Raw genomic sequence first — 14,713 nt, 5'->3', positions numbered from 1 at the left:
ATAAAGGTCATATTTGTGGAGCGCTTATCTGAACGATGTCCTGCGAACACATTCTGCCGTCTGGGCTGTGAATCACTGCAGCTCCCCCAGAGCCTGCCGGTTCATCTTGTTCATCTTCAGAGATTACAATCCCTCCCAGTTTTCTCCAGAAATGTCACAACAGCCAAAAAAAACAAAAAAACAAAAAACCACAAAATATTTAGGGTTCTGATCTTCCCGACCGTTTTGAGCCTGGTGAGAGATGAGAGTGAGGGCGGGTGGGAGAGGAGCGCTACCTTCAGAGAGAGAGGAGAGGAAGCAGCCACCCTGAACCCCAAAACAACTCCGCGGAGCCACGCCCAAGCCGTTTTTCTCTGAGTCCTCCCTAAAAACCACCTCCTGCAACACTGCGGAGACAAGAGCGTGAAAGAGAAAAAGCAGATAGAGTTTTCTTCGTCCATCCCCTCAAAAAAAAAAAAAAAAACAGAACAAAAAAAAAAACAAAAAAAGCACGAGCCACGGCTCACCACACAATCTCACACTCGCACAGTCGGGACGGTGAAGAGGCGCTCACCTCCACGCCATTTATTTCCCCTTAACAACATGCTTTAGAGCTGGTAAGATATGCAATCTGGAGCCATGCTTCTAACTGGTCTGTGTCTATAAAGTTTTGCTATCTTGAAGCACAGCAAATAGAACGGAAAAAAAAAACAAAAAAACAAAAACAAAACAGTATTTAGGTGCTAATAAAGTTAGCTGCTGTTTCTGTGACTTCTTAATGGATGCTACGCAGACGATCAAACCTTACCCGGGTAATGGTGGATCCCGTTGGTGAAGACAGCCTCTGCCGGCGGCTGCCCGTTCGCCTGGGGCGGCGGCATGCCAGTAAAACCATTAACGCTAATGGGGGAGGGGATGCTGGTCACTGTGGGGGCGCTAATGCCCGGAGGAGTGCTGCCACCTGCAGTAACAGAAACATTGACAAACATTGTTTTTTTTTTTTTTTTTTTTTTCAATCTCTTCCTGAAGACATGATGGGAAAGTTCGGTTTCGACCGGCTACCGAGTCACGAAAATGTCAGAGGGGCTGGTCCAATGGACCGGTGAAGACGCTAAATGTCAGGGCTGATTCCTTGGCCCCGTGTGACCCTCAGGGTTACACAACAGCCATTAGACCTGAGTCTCTGAGCTAATCCTGCAGAGCAGTGGAAAAAAAAAAAAAAAAAAAGGTGTGGGCATCTTTCCAGCCGCAGATGGATTCTTGGAATTTGAACCATTTGCTTTAATGCATTCTGAGCCAATCGCAGTGGGTTTATTTTCACCTTCAGCGACGGCTCCAACGGTTAGTATTGACACCTCTGACAAGACTTAAAATAAACCGTTGTCATAGAGACTTGCTCGGTGCTAATAATGCTGCTATTCTTCGTGGAAGTTCTTTCTTTTCTTAATATTTTGTTTGCTTTTGAAGTGAATGTTCATCGGGAACGAACCGCTGATGACCAGTTTCACCTAATATATATAAAAAAAATAAATAAAAAAAAGTCCCCTGAAATTCTTCTATTTTGTTAGAATTAAGAATGCTATACCTCCATGCTAGCTGTTCCCCCACAGACCTTTAACCCCTGACCTCCGGCACTGTTACCTGACGTGGGGGTCAGCGGTGCTCCGGGGAGGCCATTGATGGTGGCCATGTGCTGCATCTGGGCTGCTGCGAAGGCCGCCATAGGACTAAGGTAGCCCCCCTGTCCTACAGACGCCATCAACGCCGCCTGCTGCTGCACCTGCAGGCGGAGGATGAGGAGGGGGAGGAGGAAGGGGAAGAGATGGGATTAGAAAGCAGAGCAGAGAGTAATAAAAGGAATGCTGCTGTCTGTGAGGTCACTGAGATGAGAAAGACAGATAAAAGGAAGAAGTAGGGCTATAAAGTGAAATGAGGTACAGCGCAGAGACAAGAAAAAGAGGCTATTAGGTAGAAACCGGGTATTGATTCTTACAGAATATCTATTCCCCAAACCGAGCTTCTGTTTTTTAAGACTAACGCGAAAATCTGACATGACCTCCATTTCCTCTTTGGACATTATTTGGTATTTATGGAGCCTTTCGGAGCTGCATACGCAGCCCTTGAACTTTTGCCACGTTCTGCCACGTTCAAAACCTCATATTCGACGTGTTTTATTGGCGTTACAGAGACTTTCACCGAAGGGCGATTCATCGTGAAGCGGAGGGAAAGCGACACGCGGCCAGCAAAATTCTTTACGAGTTGAAATGCCGAAAGCTTTCCTCCTCAGCCTCTTTACTCTGACGCCACAAAATAAAACGGAGCACGACCTAAATAGCAATGAAATAGGTCTCTCCACAGATCTGAACTTTATAGAGGAGCGGCAAGAAGGAAAGCCACAAGAAATCCTGTTCACAGTTTGCCACAGAGCTCACTGGTCATTACTGTCATTACAGTAGGAAGTTGGTCAGAGATGCTAAATACAGTCAAAAGAAAACCTGTTAGAGGCTGAAGAAGACTTGAGGTTGGGGTGGAGATTTACTTTCCAGCAGGACAACAACCCCAAGCTTACAACTAGAGCTACAGTGAAGCTGGTTGGATCAAAATGCATTCCCAGTCAAACTCCAGACTTGAATCTAACTGAGAATTCAAGTTCAGATGCTGGACCGGATGGATCTGGTAGAAATATCCTTCGTTGCAGCTGTGTTTGCAACGAAAGGCGGCTCTACAAAAATATCGACTCAGGGAGGTGGAAATAAAACATCTCCGAACTTCTAGTTTCGATTCCTTAATTCTTTTTGTGCAATTGTTATTTTCCTCAGTATGGCATCTGAAATCCAAATAACGTACATTACGGTTACAGTATGTAACTTCTAAAAATATAAATTTTTTGTTGCTAATTTGTTGAAACTGTCACTATGTTGTGAAGTGACAGTATGCTATGGTAAACAGATAATCTGTGAAAAAAGCAAACACCTCTGCCTTCTCCCAGCGCCAACTAGAAACAACCAATCAGCATGTGGAGGAGGGCTATTCCTGTCAATCATGCTTATGTATGCGCTGCTGACCCCCCATCGCTTCTGCAGCTTCTTCAAGACAGCAGAGCAAAGTCTAGTTAGCACCAATGACAGATGAACAGTTTTCTTTTAACCTTAAGTTATTAGTACGTTAAGCAGCATGTACAAGAAGCAAGAGGATGATTGACAGCACTAACACACTCTGGTTGATTGCTTTTGTGTGGAAGCGGTGCATCTCTTCAGACAGCAGTAGTAGCAGAGGGAGGAAGTGGAGGAGATCAATCTTTTCACAGATTACCGTCACAATTTAACAGAAAAAAACAAAAACATTTTCTATAAAAATTGCAGCTTTAAAGTTTGACGGTTGCAACATGACAAATATGAACTGGTTCAAGGGGGAACGGCATAACCACAATTTCCGTTTAACACACTATTTGCCATAAATAACCCTCGACGGAAAAAAACCCCCCAAAAAACAAAACGAATCAATGTGACTCTTGCCTGAGCGTAGGCTCCGTAGGCTCCAAACTGCAGGGCCATGGGGTTGAAGATACCCATCTGACCAGCCATCTGCTGCATGCGGCGGATGGTGCGCTCCTTATCCGTGTCAGCGAACTTTACCACCAGACTGGACGAGGCACCCTGTACGCCCACCCACACCCACGCACACACACGCACACATGCACACACACACACACACCCGGCAGGACAAGTTAGTGTGGTTCGATTGACAGAGGACATAAGCTTTCATTTGTACTTGCACACCCATGCTGCACACACATGTGCTTCTATGTTTCCTGCCAAGGCAGCGGACTCAGGGCTACAGTTGGTGCTCACTCCACTGAAAAATTTAGGATGGGTTGCATCCAAAGGACAAATCCCCTCCATGGGGATAATAAAGTTTAAAACTTTAAAAAAAGGCAATCAAGTGCTATTTAACTGTTTTGTCTATGTGACTCATTGCTTTCTCTCTCTCTCTCTCTTCACAGCCACAGGATACTCACAGGCATCGTCTGGCTGCCGTGTAGTGCACCGATGGCTGCCTGAGCTTCAGCGTGAGACGAGTATTTTACAAACGCACAACCTGAGGAAAAAGACCCGGAGAGTAGAAAAAAACGAGTAAGGTGAGAACAAAAGCAACAGCATTTCTAACAACAACAACAACAAACACACACACACACACACAAAACTGAGTAGGAGTCCAGTTCCTAGCATTTTGTTACACTACTGGATGGTCGACAAAACGAGCCGCTCTGGCACCATTACCGAGTCTGGGATCCGCAGCGTTCTGACGCCGCTTCACACTGACAAGTGTCACTGATGAATCTGAACGGTCACGTTCGCAGTAATTATCGGGCAAATCCAGCTGAGTAAGCGGGCTGACGGAGCCTCGTTAATGGAGCTTCATGCAGGACTCGGAATGATCAAGCACGCTGCAATTATCAAGCTTAGTTGTCACCGAACCTCACTGATTGGCTGCTGAACCCACCGCTGAACTTTACCCAGTGAACTTGTGGAGCAGCCCGAGAAGCATTTTAAAACAATCTTTTTTTTTTTTTTTTTTTTTATGTACCGGGACATGAAGCCTGAGGTTAAACGAGGAAGTTTTGTTAATCTTCCCTCCTTCGTTCGGGTTCGTCTCATGTTCAAATTTGCAGAATGAAACGGTTGTTCTGTGTTGCATTTCTTTTCGTGGTCATCAGCTTGCTCGCTTGTGTGTCAGAGAGGCAAGAAAAGAAAAGCCGCCACTGTCACAAAGTCTACCTTTGCTGTTTCCGTCGGGACCTCGGAGGATGGTGCACTCCTCGATGCTGCCGAAGGACTCAAAGAGGCGCCGCACGTCGTCTTCCGACTGCTGCTTGTTAAGCATGCCCACAAAGAGCTTTCTGTCTTCTAAAAAGAAAGGGAGAGGAGGTCATGATCAGAGGATCAGATGTGCCTTCAGATGGAAGCCTCAGGAATACACAGAAAAGGAATCAAAGGCAGGTTTAGCGAAAGCCTTAGCGTGGATCAGTTTTGATACTGGAGGTATAATGCACAAGCGAGCGTGTTGTCCGTGCGGTACGCAACGCAGCAAAAGCAAAATATGGTAGCTAAAATGCTGCAGTCTTGAAAATTTTGGTCGCACTCTTTTTATGGTAAGCCGTCAAATGCTGTTATATCTTCAAAGTACATGTTCATTTATGGCTGTGTGTTGGGATAACGGGTAAAAGTTACAGCATTTTACTGATTTGAGACAGAATTTCACCATGTCTTCCTGACCATCAAGAGATGAAAGTGTAATGGCCTAAACAAAGTTAATGAGTGACCCCAGGTTGGGTCGATGATTGTTAGCTGAATTCATTTCATGAGTTGCAGCATACCAATGGGCGTACATCTTCATCGGTGTAGACGGAGCGTCTTCATAACGTAGCAAGACGTAAAACAAGTTTGTTACCAGGTTGTTGCTGATACATTTGAAAAGCCTTTCTGCTCGTTTCGTACCAGTGCCGAACATTTGGCGTCCCAGAGTTGCAAATCTCATGCCGCAGGGTTTTTTTTTCCCAACGTGTCAAAAAATTATGAATCCGTGGCAGTTTGTCTTAGTTGGGCAGAATTGGGAATAACAAATGCAGATGGTGTAGTCCTCAATGGGGTCTCGCAAAGGCTTATCCGGGCCCCAATTATGGAGGGCGCTGAAATAATTTGATAGCTAGAAGACATGTTATTTTTTTTTTTTTAAAGAAAATGTGTTTTCCCATGTCACTGTGAGAGGAGTTATTAGATGGATTTGTGTGCAGAGAGCCAATCTGCAACTATTTAAAAACAATAGCCTCTCTTTTAACGTAGCCTTCAACACCAAACATGTCAAGAAAGTTAACTTTCAATGGATTCATCTCAGCTCCTTCTTTGGGCCGCGCTACATTGCTCCAAACGAGGCCTGGCATAGTTGTTTTGGCTGTTCTTTGTAGGGATGACGACGTTTATTTAATTCACCGCTGAAACACGAGGCAGACGTGGGGCGGCGGTGGGTCACTTTAGCGATGCTGAACATCCATTTGAAAACAAAACAGTGAGGAGAAAAACAAACGGCCGTTTAAAACATTAATAGAAAGATATACTAGTTCAATCAATGATAGGTAATTCCAGTTTACTTGAAAGTCCTTTTGCTGTTTTTATTAGTATATAACTGAGGAATGAAAGTAGTTCAAAATGCCATTTAAAACCAGTCCAAAAGTTACCAGCTGTTCTCAATAGCATTTTTTTTGTTGTTGTTGTTGAAATGCTTTTTACCAGCGAGTCCAAACCCTTCACGGCTAAGGGGAAGACGTTGCCATCGGTTGAAAACTCACTTCTGTTCATCGACTGCACACCCGAAGAGGCCGGTTCGGTGGCGCTGGAGTAAATAAATGCTGCAGTTATTCAATTAGTTCTGGACTTCATCTGCAGCCCCTTGCTTTGTACCATCTGGACTCTGTGCCGGTAATAATGCCACAGCACAAACAGGCTGTGCAAAGCTTCCCTCTTTCCACTTCTGGCTGTGCTTTAATGTTGCAGGTCATTAAAAAGGCTCTTTTTTTTAACTCTATTGAGATCTGGGTAGTCACTCCTGCTTGATTTTACAACATATAATACTGCTACGGCAATAACATACAAGAGAAATCAAAGGAGGATAAAGAGCTCTTTTCTGAAGGTTGGACAGTGCGTATTAGAGCTTTTTGCTTTGAGAGATAATTTCCTGTCTGCAACATGCGAGTAACAGCTACAGCACAGGTTCCTTTTGAAAGTTTAATAAAAGGGAGAAAGAAACTAAAATAACACGTTACATTTTATGGCCGGAACCTGTCACACAAATCTGACATTTTTTCTTTTTTCCTCAGAATCAGAAGATCCTACTTCCTGTAGATAAGGAATTGCACCTGTCGCAGGTGTCAGGCAAGAGAAAAGACAGATGCGTTGGTGTTCCTGTCCTCAGGGCTCAAATCTAGCTGCAGTCTAAGTTCAGCTCCGCCGGATCTCACTCTGTGTGGAAACCACAAGCTTGCCGGCATCGTTATTAACTGCGCATCAAAAACTACAGTTCAATCATCTCCAGCCAAAGACCAGCCCGAGTGCAGCTCATGGCTACATTGATCTGCATGGAATTATAACATTTTTACATCATATAGTTTTAACAGCAAAACTGTATGAAATAACAACAAAACATTTTTTTTTCCTATAATTAGTTTGAACAATTCTTTAGTTTCTGCAGACTTACGAGCCGCTTTGTCGTCTGTAGGTCTCTTAAATTCAACCAAAAATTATAAACTTGCAACATGTTAAAGAACAGAACAGGGTTGGGCATGTTTTTTTTTAAGAAAATCAATATCTTAATAATGAGAAATATAATAAAAAATCTGATCATTTCTCCTTGTGAAATGCTGATTTCATTTTCCAGAAGGTCTCGACGTCTGCCTACTATCCCAAAACTACTAATTCCTACTTTGACAACATTCAGCAAACTCAGGAAATTGAGGGAAAGGGAACAATGACCATTGTACTGTATTAAGATACATGCATCTCAGGAAAAATCTTCTTCCAGATCTTGAGTTTACATCGGCTGTAATCAAAATGAACGGATATTATACGGGACAATGCAAAACAATGCTTGAAATACATTGTTTGTGTTATGAATGTATATAATATTAAAATAGAATATTTAGGACTAATTTACTGGTCACATTTTTTGATATACAAAAAGATCAGGAAGTGATCTTTCAATCTAACACAAGTCAAATCTATGATTTAAAAGTGGACTAGAGCACCGGCTTACGTTTGACAAAAGAAGCGCGTCGACGTGTTTCCCTTTCCTCGCATCCCATAAACATTCGGATTTGCGGGGAACGGATGTGTATGTTTAGAAATTGATGAGCCGCACAGCAATCGCCTGCAAAAAAAAAAAAAACGCGCTCTGCAAATTAACGTGTGTGCAGATGCGGATTCTGTGCGGGCGCCTGCAGTGTGAGGGCGCGCGTTGCCCCCCCGTCTGCCTGTGCTTAACAGGGCGTCCTTGCCGAGTCAACAAGACTAATCTGCGCTCCGGCCTTGCACCCGGTGGGCTGGGTTGGAACGACGAGTGTTTACAAGAGTGCTCCTCATATCACAGTTGGAGGGACACACACCTATGCAGAAACACACGCACACACGGGTCTCAGAAGGTCCGACTCTTTAGCATCTTCATGGGAAACATGAGGTGGAATCTGAGTATTATGTGCATTTTCACTTTTTCACACACGTGCAGAGAGTGCAGGCCAGCGCATCGTCCTGATAGGTTTACTGATGTTTTACTAGGATGTTTAAAAACTCTTATTTTATGGCTGATATCAGAAATCCTCTTTATTCACAGTCGCGTTGGTTTTAATCGCAATGCTTTATAGATTTCCAGCATCTCACCTTAAAACACAATTTTTATTAGAAAGCTTAACGTTCCCAACACATAAATACCTACAAAGGAATAGCTTAAAATAAGCTGTGCCTTGTTTTATATTTTCTAATAGTGTTATTTTTTTTTTATTCTTCAGCTATAATCTCAGGCAGACAAAGTGTCGATCTTGAATTTGTTTTCTTTCCAATTCTTCCAACAAACCCGGATACGTTTGTGACAATTTAATATTCTTTAAAGGCTTGGCGGATGTTTCAGTTTATTTTCAACGTTTAATCTTCAGTTGTGAGTTGGTTTTGCCGTCCCGACAGTCGGACGTGTTTCTCCGGTGGAACAAACGTCGTAAAGGAACGGTCAGCCCCCCAGACTGAGCAAGAACTACAAAACACTACAACACACAAATATTCGGACGAATATCCTCCAGCAAGTCGCAGCCAAGCCTCTTTGTGTTGCAGCCGTCAGCAGGACCTCAGGCATGTTTCTGGCCAAAGGTTTCACTCCTCCTCTTATCAGAATCGGTAAAGCTCCTTTTAATCGATTGGTTCTCTTGCTTTAACGTGTGATCTATTATTTTTTTTTTTTTTTTTTTTTTTTTTTATGGGGCTGAAGTTGGAGTCGGTCCAGATGCTTAATGTTGTTCTGGTTTGTCCGGTCCAAACCCAGTTTGGATGTGTGTGTGTGTTTGGGATCGTGGTCCAGTTGCGACACCGAACATTTCAACCACAAAGCTGTTTATCTGAGATAAAGTGAAATCATTTCAAGGTAGTCTTTTATTTTCATTATTCCACCCACTTTGTGCAGTTCATCAATATCGCTGTCAGAGACACAGACCCTCAGCATGATGCTACCACCACCGTGTTTGGGATTTGATGCAAAATGAAATCTGCTAGCCTCCTCATGTCTAGACTTCTCTGTCACTGGAACCAAACAGCTCAATCTTTATGAAATCTGACCAGTTTGGTTTACCCGTGTGGGCATTTGTTTGTGACTCTGGTGTCCCTGTGTTTCCTCCTGGGTGGGTCTTGAACATCATGAGCGTCTCCTGTCATCTAAAGTTGACGGTTTTGGTGTCAGACGGCCTGGAAGCCGGAGTTCCCGACCCGACAACGATCCAAAACCCATCAAAATTCATCACGGGAGCCTTGCATTAAGCTTTCTCTGTGGCGGTCCAAAAACCCTGGTCTCAGTCCTACTCATAATTTGTGGACTGTGATTAAAATCTGAGTCAGTGCCAGGAAGCCAAACTATTTAAATGAACTCTCTACCCTTTCTAAAAAGAAAAAAAAAGAAAAGTGGTCAAATCTCCAGCCTGAACAAAGCCTCGACTGTAACGTGCTAAATAACATTCATCCAAATATTAGATATTAGTGGGGTTATGCATTATGTGAGCCTGTATGTATGGATTTTAGAAAATTTGCATTCATTTAAAACTTTTACACACAATTTCTACATCTGGGGATTTAATGAAGTTGCTTTTTGTATGAATATTCCTACTTGGAAAAAACAAAAAACAAATGTATAATAATTAAATATCTCAAAACGTTATAATATCCGTACTCATGATGGATGTGTAAACTTCAGCTGAGTGTTTTATGTTCAGTGCAGGGGACGGATTTGGATTTGCTCTGATTTCTGTCCAAGCTAAACAAAGTTCAAACTTGTGTTTTCTGGGGAGAACAATGAGGGAAGAAATACTTTCCTGAACATCCTGCTGAACAGACAGTAAACAGATATCTCTCTATTTAAGCCTTTCCTTCTCTGAGGCGCCGTTAAACTCGTCAGTCTTTAGTTCCATACATTTACTCTTCTGTCATTTCTCTAAATGTGTCCGGTTTTTCCGCATTCCTGATCTGAGCAATGCGTTTGCATTTATTTTTGGACTACGTTAGGAACTTTAATTATTCCAGTTTCAAATCACTAACTTGTGAATCCTTTCGGCAACTGCAGCAAGCATGTTACGAACGCTGGCAATGATATGCTTTCAAAAGTGGCCATTAATTTACGACAGACCAACACAAAGTACTGTATAGTTGAGATGTGAATGATTTTACCTCACTTTAAACTATTTCTGAACAAAAATTGATCTATCCTGCCAGGAGAACTTTGTAAGTGTTTGTAAATGTTCTTTTCTTACCTCGACCTGTCAAAGGACTGCAGATGTGATGCCTAAAAGTTATAATCTGGCACCGGGCGTCACATGGAGACATTTACTTAATTTAATTGAACATTGTCTCTTTTTAAGTAAAAATTAAAGTTCAGAGTCAAAACGATCAATCACGCACTTTTAAGCACAACAGGCTGACCAAAAGGCACTTAAAGTTCAAAAGGTCATAAAAATCCAATTATCACTCCTACTACTACAACTAATGATAATTTTACTGTGGATTTTATGGTTTTATGATTAGGGGGTCTACTTTTCTCTGATTTACGCAGTAAGCTGCACTGCATTTTATTTAGTTGTTTCGTAGTAAAGGGACCACCGTTATTCATTTACTTTTTAAAACATTTTTTTTTATTTTCCTTCCCCTTCACACTCATGCACTGCTTTGCGTCCACCCACCAGATAAAACGTCCGTTGCGTCTGAGCCGCCCTGCCAGGCACCGTGCTCCCCTTTCCCACTCGGCTCCGTGAAACGTCTGTGCCCTGGTGGCGCGGCGTTTAGCTTTGAAACATCGCAGCGTGGAGAACAGATGAGAGACGTGAGGGAAGGACATCCGTACGGGAGCAGATAGACCTCCCGTACAGACGCGTATGCATGTCTTCCGCCGCTCGCTCTTTGTTTCCTCACGCTCGCTGCTTGCTTCAGTTTTCTCCCGCTCCATCAATCATCCTCCACTCCCCCGCCTCTCTCCCCCTCACCCCCACACACACACACACACACACACACGCACCGGCAGCAGGCAGACTAAATAGAGGAGGATGTTGCACAGCCTCTCTTCCTTTCTTTAAAGGTTATTTTCTTTTCTTTCTTTTTTTTACTACAGGGTAACACCTCTCCTTTCTCTCCCTAGACTTCTGCTGCTCATCAACCTTTAGCCGCTTCCATGTTCCGTTGCTGTTTCTCTCCCCTCTTACTTGAGGATAAAAAAAAAAGAAAAAAGAAAAAAATCATTTGTTGCCAATTTTATTAACCACTTGAAGGTCTGAGACACTCTGGACAAAAAGATGGCTTCGGTCTTATCTCGCGCAGCCCTGTGATTGATGTCAAGAGTGGGTCGCCAAATGTCTAGACGTAGAAAATTTCCTTTTAGCCATCTTGGCTGTCAATAAAGCTCCCCGCGTGAACCCCCCCCCCAAAAAAAAAAAAAAAAAAACCCAAACACCTTTTTACCCCTGCAGAACTTCTCATTTAATCTGCGCTTTGCCGTGACACAAGTCAAACAGGGTTCGCATTGTTGCAAACTGATTTTTAAAGGTGTTTTTGACAGAGGAGGCAACTTTGTTTTCCTGCATGACAAGACGTGTGCTTTTCTTCACGTTGCATACGACGACAGACAGGAGCTGCAGGCTGAGCCGGCCGGAGTGGGGCGCGGGGGTGGGAGGGTGTGTGTGTGTGTGTTTGGGGTGGGGTGGTGGGGTTTGTTTACATAATGCGTTCTGAGCCCTGGAGGGTCCGGGGGCCAGGCTGCGCTGTCAGCCCGCGTCGAGGCGCTGGCCGTCGTCTCGACGGGACAGATAATGGTGAAGCTGATGTATGCAGGCAGCATGGTTGGAGTAAAAAGAAAGGGAGGGTGGAAGGAAAATAAAGTAAAAAATTTTTTTTAAAAAGCAAGGAAGGGCATACACTACCTCCTCGACTCTCACTATCTGCTGGCTTCACCTGGATCGGTCTGTTCATCTGTGACAGTTTGAGGGGAAAAAGAAAAAAGAGGAGAGGGAACAAAAAGAGAGAAAGAAGAAGAAGAGACCGGTTAGCATCATGTAATGGTTGCATGCTTTCACCCCCCCCCTCCCTCACCCCCCTTCAGTACAACTTTCGCAGAATGACTCAAGCAAATGACAATTTAAGTGCATTAGAAATCTCCAAAGCTGCAGCGCTCGTGGCCGTTGGGGAAATGGCTTGTTGGGAGTTTGGGCTGGAAATATTATTTGATCTGAGATGAAAGGGGGAGAGAAGGGATCAGCAGAGGGAGGACAGGAACGACGGAGGAGAGATAACAGGGGGTCAGCGGAGCTATGCGAGCGCCATCATAATTCACTGTGTTGAATATCGATACGAATTCACACACACATTTATTCAGAAGTCTTTGTGAGGCACGCCTCTACCCGTTCTGCAGCTGCAGACACTGAAAGCTCTGCCTTATTTTCTTTAGGAAATACCTGGAGCTCAGTTAGACTGAACAGAGCAGGACTGTATGCAACCATCTCCCAAGTCTTTCTGGACGCTGGACGTGGGTCACTTTTTTTTTTAACTCGGCCATTCTAACCCACTTCCTCTCTCTCTCTAAACTGCACCGCTGTAGCTCGTTGTAGCGGTATGTTCAGGCTTGTTAACCAGCTGGAAGGCGAACCTCCGATCTGCAGGTTTCCTCTGATGATTCCCCTGTATTTCGCTCCATTTGTCTCAAAGTCCTACCAGCTTCCCTACACATACTGATGAAGCGCATCCTCACAGCGTGGTGTCGTCACCACCGCGTTTCATCGTTGGCACAGGGCAGGCGGATTGTTAGTTTTTTTTTTTTTTTTGTGGCTCGATTGACGTTTCATCGAATGTTGAAAGCTTTAAGTATTATGACCTGATCCTGCTTTAAATTTCTCCACGTCTTTCTCCTGCCTGGTGCGTTCCTTCGTCTTTATGATGCCATTTGTTCACTAACGTTCAATATCTACCACTGAAATTTTGTGCCTCACAGTAGAAAAATGTGAAAAAAGTTCAAGCGATATGAGTCGGGCACCACAGTACAAACTCCTCCTGCATTAGTTCTCAAACTGCTGGTTCACACTACAAAATGTCCTGGCCAATCTTCTTTTAGTACTTACACACACACACGCACACACACGTCTACACACTCTCTGTCCCCCACTGAGACCTTTCCACACTATGTCCGCCGAGGCTCTCCTTTCATTTCACTCCTGCCTGTCAAAATTTCCCTCTCCGCCTCGCCACCCTGCTAAACGCTCTCCGCCAATCAATTTTTAATAATGCCAATCGCCACGCTGCCAGGAGGGATGGAGGGAGAGGAGGAGGAGGGAAGGAGGAGAGGAGATGGTGCAATCTGAAGGATGAAAGGTAAAAGAAAAGAGTTGGAGGTTTTTATTATTATTATTTTCTGGTGCGATCTGTGTTTTGCAAATCGCCAATATGCTTTTTTTTTCCTTTTTTTTTTTTGAGTTCGTGGATAAAGTCATCATCTTTACGATGCTGCGAGCTTTTTCGCGTCCACACGGGGCGAAACATTTCAGCCCACACCTCCGCCCTTCTCCGGCGGCTCGTATCAAACCCGACCGTTCTCCACAACGCTTCACTTAAAAAACGGATCAACCCCATCCCTCCCCATCTCGTCTCCTCCCTCCCTTTGACGGGCCGAGAGAACCCTACTAATGTTTGTAATGTGCTGTGATGCATTATTTATCAGACTGGCTGTTGATATGGAAAAAAGGACGAGCGGGGATAAGGAAAACGGACAGGGGGAGTTGGAACGAGTAAAAGAGCGAGAGCGCGCGAATAAAGGAAGTCATCAGAGGGTAAGTGGGGGGTGCAGAAGGCAAACAGAAAGAAAAAACATTAAAAGAATGAGGTGGAGTCGGATTGCATGTGAGGCAGGTGTTTGAGGAGAGGGAAGTGTGGTGATAAAGAAAAAAGAAAGGAGGGGAAGACAGAGGGAGGAATCAGGAAAAGAGAGCATAGAGGGGAGATGAGGACATAGATCAGAGTACGCCACAAGGTCAGCCCAATGCTCCCAGGGGGCCCATAAGCCTGCATACATATGAGCACTTTTACCATGACCCATACAAATGCTGCGGCCTCAGTCTGACCTACTTGTGTTTCTCCACTGGTGGTTTTTGTTGTATTATTTTATGTAAGTGCAGATTTCAGCCTGGAGTCCATGATGGAGCTGACTGTATTGGTTTTAATTTCACAGTGGGAGAATACACTAAAAGAAAAATCATATAAAGTTAGTTCTAGTTTTATTAAAACCATAAGTCTTCATTCCTAACATGCAGAATTACAGTGATTATAGATACATCGATGAATCCCTTAATTCGTCACTGCTAGTTGAGCAACAGAGTGCAAAATGTCCGCTAATAAAATTTTAAATACCGCTCGGAACGTGGCGATGTGGTTAAACCATTATTTTCTTTTGTCACCAAAGCCCG

The 14,713-nt window shown here is 43.9% G+C and overlaps 1 protein-coding gene across 4 annotated transcripts in view; it reads right to left on the bottom strand.

Moving 5' to 3' along the window:
* Positions 1-21: 21 nt before the first annotated feature.
* The window catches only part of LOC106958278 (CUGBP Elav-like family member 4), a 112,969-nt gene continuing 98,277 nt past the window's right edge, over positions 22-14,713 (bottom strand). The window contains exons 3-9 of one of the 4 annotated variants that reach the window (XM_015050100.1): positions 12,185-12,233; positions 4,758-4,883; positions 3,998-4,077; positions 3,495-3,653; positions 1,621-1,759; positions 788-940; positions 22-386 (exon numbers count right to left, since the gene is read on the bottom strand). In XM_015050100.1, the coding sequence (XP_014905586.1) occupies positions 124-386; positions 788-940; positions 1,621-1,759; positions 3,495-3,653; positions 3,998-4,077; positions 4,758-4,883; positions 12,185-12,233 (969 nt within the window). In that variant the 3' untranslated portion in view covers positions 22-123. Of the gene's footprint in view, positions 387-787; positions 941-1,620; positions 1,760-3,494; positions 3,654-3,997; positions 4,078-4,757; positions 4,887-12,184; positions 12,234-14,713 lie in introns of all 4 variants that reach the window. The other 3 variants (XM_015050091.1, XM_015050117.1, XM_015050107.1) reach the window with 3 other exon arrangements.

Source organism: Poecilia latipinna, unplaced genomic scaffold (genome assembly GCF_001443285.1).
Source record: "Poecilia latipinna isolate Pla-1442-1.1 unplaced genomic scaffold, P_latipinna-1.0 Scaffold47, whole genome shotgun sequence".
Lineage (NCBI taxonomy): Eukaryota > Metazoa > Chordata > Actinopteri > Cyprinodontiformes > Poeciliidae > Poecilia > Poecilia latipinna.
The sequence above is the reverse complement of the archived record's forward strand: the minus strand, read 5'-3'. Positions and strand labels throughout refer to the sequence as shown.